The sequence below is a fragment of the Vigna radiata genome, chromosome 4 (genome assembly GCF_000741045.1).
Source record: "Vigna radiata var. radiata cultivar VC1973A chromosome 4, Vradiata_ver6, whole genome shotgun sequence".
In the NCBI taxonomy this organism is placed as follows: Eukaryota; Viridiplantae; Streptophyta; class Magnoliopsida; order Fabales; family Fabaceae; genus Vigna; species Vigna radiata.
Window position 1 is genome coordinate 18661662 of NC_028354.1, and position 4382 is coordinate 18666043.

At 26.8% G+C, this 4382-nt stretch overlaps 1 protein-coding gene across 1 annotated transcript; it reads right to left on the reverse strand.

Moving 5' to 3' along the window:
• Nucleotides 1-2065: 2065 nt before the first annotated feature.
• On the reverse strand, nucleotides 2066-3896 carry LOC106759083. The gene is made up of 5 exons (XM_014642094.2): nucleotides 3763-3896; nucleotides 3635-3678; nucleotides 3423-3531; nucleotides 2879-2937; nucleotides 2066-2648 (listed from the first exon to the last, which is right to left on the reverse strand). Exons 1-5 carry the CDS (start codon nucleotides 3857-3859, stop codon nucleotides 2367-2369), a joined length of 591 nt encoding a protein of 196 aa, XP_014497580.1. The 5' UTR covers nucleotides 3860-3896; the 3' UTR covers nucleotides 2066-2366.
• Nucleotides 3897-4382: the final 486 nt, after the last annotated feature.

Consider the following 4382-nt stretch of genomic DNA (forward strand, 5'->3'; position numbering starts at 1 on the left):
CCTAATTCTGTATACATTTTCGTAATTTCCTGATTCACCTTTGATTCTGTAAGAAAATATCTGGCTTTACATTGTAAAGATGGATAATGAATGATATACGAACAAAATATATATATATATATATATATATATATATATATATTACTTTATTCTTTTCAAAAAATCAAATAAAACATCTTTTTCTTAAAAAATACAAACATAAGTTACACATTAATTAATCTAATTATATTTAGTTGTAAATTCACGTAAATAGCAAATATATCAATTTGATTATAACCCACCTTAAAAAGTACACCAAAAAGAATATATAACAATTTTTTAACTGTACCATCCATCACCATTAAACTAAAAAATTGCATTTGAATAATTGAATAAGTCCATCAGTATGTAAAGTAAGTACTACCAAATAAGAACAGGTCATAGCTTACAATTTTTTTAAACAAAATTTCAAATTGGGTATTTTTTTTAATGTTATTTAATATTAACAATTTTCAGTTCTGGTTCTCAAGACATCCTTATGGATAACTACAAATTATTTCTTTAAACTATGAATAACTTTTTTATATATTTTTCAAGCATATATGTAAAATTAAGATAAAAAGTTGAAATATGTATTATACAAACATTATTATCTTCCATAATATCAGATTATATTAATATTAAAACGTATTAAACTTTCTATAAGTTGACAATACTATTAAAAAATAGAATTCAATCTATTTATAGTGTCTTCATGCTTTGTATTATATATGTAATATTAAACTTGTTATTTTTAATCATTTTAGGATGATAAATTTGTTAATTATTATTAGATTTGATTTGTTGTGGGATCCACTTACGTAAGCCAAATATTATGTTCAATCTTTGTGCCTCCTTTTGCCGGCATTGCATCTTGTTTTTTTTGTTGGTGTTTTTGTTTAAAATGTTTCTCTTTTTTTTTTTTTTAATTTTCAACATATTTAAACTCATGAAAAGAAGAAAGTCAAAGAATGTAGTGATTTTAATTTTAAAAATACCACTAAATTACAATTGATAAATAAAAAAAAACTTTACCTTTGTGACCAATCACCATTTTTTTGTTGTATAACTTTTTCTTGAAAAAGTGAAGAAAAATATCTTGCTCAAAGATGATAATTTCGTATTTTTTTTCCATAACTTTTTCATAGTTAACTATTTTAACTTTCTGTGTTATCAATGGACTATAAATTTATTTGGATTTAATTAGTAATTTTAATTCTTATATTTAAATTTTTAATTCGTTTGAATCTTTATATATTTTTTCTTATTTGATTTTTTTTTAAAATTCAATTTAATTTTTATTTTTTAAAAAGATTCAATGTATTTCGTTTTATTAAATTAATATTTATATAAATTTGAGAAGGTTATATATTAAAATCTTAGTTAATCACTTGAGAAAATATATTATACCTAAATTTAAATATATTATACTCACTTAAAATAGACATTAATTTTATTGACGATAATCCTTATCAACACTGCAAAATATATATATATATATATATATATATATATATATATATATATATATATATATATATATTACGTAAACTAGATTTGAAGTAAATAACAAAAAGTAAAAAAAAAAATATGTATTACTAGACTTTTTATATCAAATGATATAACAAAATTTTATTATATAACCTTTGTAGTAAAATTTGTGAAATCATGATATACTAAACAATAATGATATTTTAACAATTCTTTTTTATTAACGTTTTGACAATAAGAGATGTGTTTCCATTCTATTGGTGTGTTTGAATTTATTTTAAAAGAATATTTAAAACGGACCAATTACATACTGTCATGTATGCGTTGTCAAAAAATTATCAAAAAAAAATTACTAAAGAGACTTTTTCCCATATTAAAATACTATATAATATTTTATAGAAGAATTATTCTTAAAATTTTAATAGCTGTTTATTAAAAAAATTATTCTTGTTTTCACTAATTTTAGAGATTATAAAATTCTTATTGTCTCATACTTAAGTAGATAAAGTTGAATAAAGATTAGATATGTCAGTGAAAAACTGTGGTCTACTTTTGACTTCAAAGACATTATCACATTCATAAAGATCCACTTAATTACAACACTCTCCAACTGCATGACTTCTACACATCTATTTTTAGTATTAACTGAAATTAACGAACAACTATATTTGTTACAAGTCCTATGTTTTTGCATACCTTTCTGCCACATCAAAAACTATAATATAAAGCAAAAACCTATATCGTACATATATATATCTAGGTCATTATACCAGGTAGTTGCTAATTTAAACAACAACTTGCCGCAAAAACTGTGAACCAAGAAATATATATATATTCATGTCATTACTCCTTATCTCTCAGTTTCTAGGCTCTTGGTTATTGATGGGTGGCCTGTGACTTGGTTTTCCCCTATAATCCTTATATATCAAGCTTGCGATCTCTTTTGCAGCCTCAGCAAATCTCTGTGTTTCGTCTTTTTGCGCACTGCCTTTTGCTGCTTCTTCAGAAATTTGTTGTTTAGGTGATACAGAATTGCAATATTGTGAACATGACTTCAGGTTCGTGCTGGTAAAAATACTTCTTCGGATAACAAATTTGGTGGATTTCAAATATTGTTTTGGCTCCATTATCACAAACTTCTGCATGAATATTAGGTATATATATCAACTTAATCTGTATAAATATAGCTAAAGATCAACCCATTGTGGAAGTTAATATGTTTTGCATGCATAATGTATATATATGGTCTCTTTCTTTTCAATGGTTTTGAAAGCAACAGGTTTAATTTATTGTAAAGAAATACTCAGTTTATAAACTATACTTATTGAAACAGAAATTTTAGCCAATATATAGTATCAGTGAGTAGAACCTGAGCTTCATTGTTTTGGTCTGGTGATCCAGAAGGCTTCAAACCATCATTATCGTTACCTGCAGAATGGAAGCAAAAGATATGAGGAACCATAAGTATAATTTCTTTGGTAAATGTTAAATAACACACTATGATATATGAGTGGACAGAAGAATAAATAGCAGAAACAATTACAATTCTCATCAAGTAGAAAAACAAAAGGGTGTGTTGGACTTCAAAGATTAGGAAATTGCTGCATATTTATTTATTCACAGAAATTGTAACATATACGTATGTACATGAAATCTAGAAAGGAAGTTTTGCACTCTGAGATTAGTGATGCTATATCTAGACTCACAAGTCAGAAAGGGATTTCAATGCTTTTCTTTCACTCAGTTATGTTTTGGAAGATGGTGCCTGGGTCCCTGATAATCAACAGTGAAAGCAACAAAATCATCCCTTTTCAGCTTTCTTGGTTTAACACTTTTCCTCCTTTTACATTTTACTATTTTATGATCTCCCTCCCTTTCATCAAAGTCACATATTCCATCAGAATAGGTTGCACCTGAAATCTTTGAAGTCTCTCCATCTGCAACATATTTCACCTCCTTTCTGCTGAATTTCTTTTCCCCTATCTTCCTCACATGACCAGCTCCAATTCTCACAAATGCTTCCTGAATCATTCATTCCACAACACATCATCATTTGTATGATGATAAAATTAATCAATAAGATGAAACAACACAGTAATATATAGTTTGAGAAATTGATATATACCTCTTGAGCAGCATCTCTAAGCTTGTTTTTGTTCTCTATCTTACCTGCAGTGGCAATATCAGATCATACAATCTTTAAATTTTGGAAACTGATTTTAATTTATGAATGCGGAATATATATTACTTTACCTGGTGAAGAATCCCCTTGGACACTCATGACCAAGAGACATCCTAGTAAAACTGTTGAGAGCACGGTGATCTTCATCGGACTGTTTCTTCTTTTCATGAGTTTGTGTTTTTTCTTTCTCTTTGAACAACTGCTGAAAGAGAGAAAACTTAACTAGTGCAACATGGGATTTATACACTGTCCAAAGTTCAGACCAAGTCAAAACTAGGGTTCCGACTCCTGTTCTTTTCATGTTATATTATTCCTCGAAGTGTCAAAAACTTAGGAAAACTGAAAACCATACTAATAAATTAATACAAGTGCAATTAATTACAGTAAGTTTGTTTTTGTAAAGTAGTAATAAGTTATTATTAAATAAAAGGGTGTTACTCATAATCTTGAGGTAGAGAAATACTAATAGTAATTAAAGCTCAGTCATTATATGCATAATGATATGCATAATCGCAGATATCCTTCTGAGATTGGAGAGAGGAACTAAATCATAACTTTTTGTAGTCAAATATGCCTATAAGCTATGTTTGACCTTGGTTGGTTCTATAAGCTATGTTGTTTAATCACGATTTTCATGAAACGAGTACACCGTGTCTCGACACTTTATTTAATAAGATAATAATATTTAGAT

What these genes read in the sequence shown, in the direction of transcription:
- LOC106759083 (XM_014642094.2), bottom strand. Translation starts at nt 3,859, where the DNA reads ATGAAAAGAAGAAACAGTCCGATGAAGATCACCGTGCTCTCAACAGTT. An exon ending in TTAGAGATGCTGCTCAAGAG is followed by an intron (nt 3,532 to 3,634) that starts GTATATATCAAT and finishes TGAATGATTCAG; the next exon opens with GAAGCATTTGTGAGAATTGG. An exon ending in ACCAAAACAATGAAGCTCAG is followed by an intron (nt 2,649 to 2,878) that starts GTTCTACTCACT and finishes ATATTCATGCAG; the next exon opens with AAGTTTGTGATAATGGAGCC.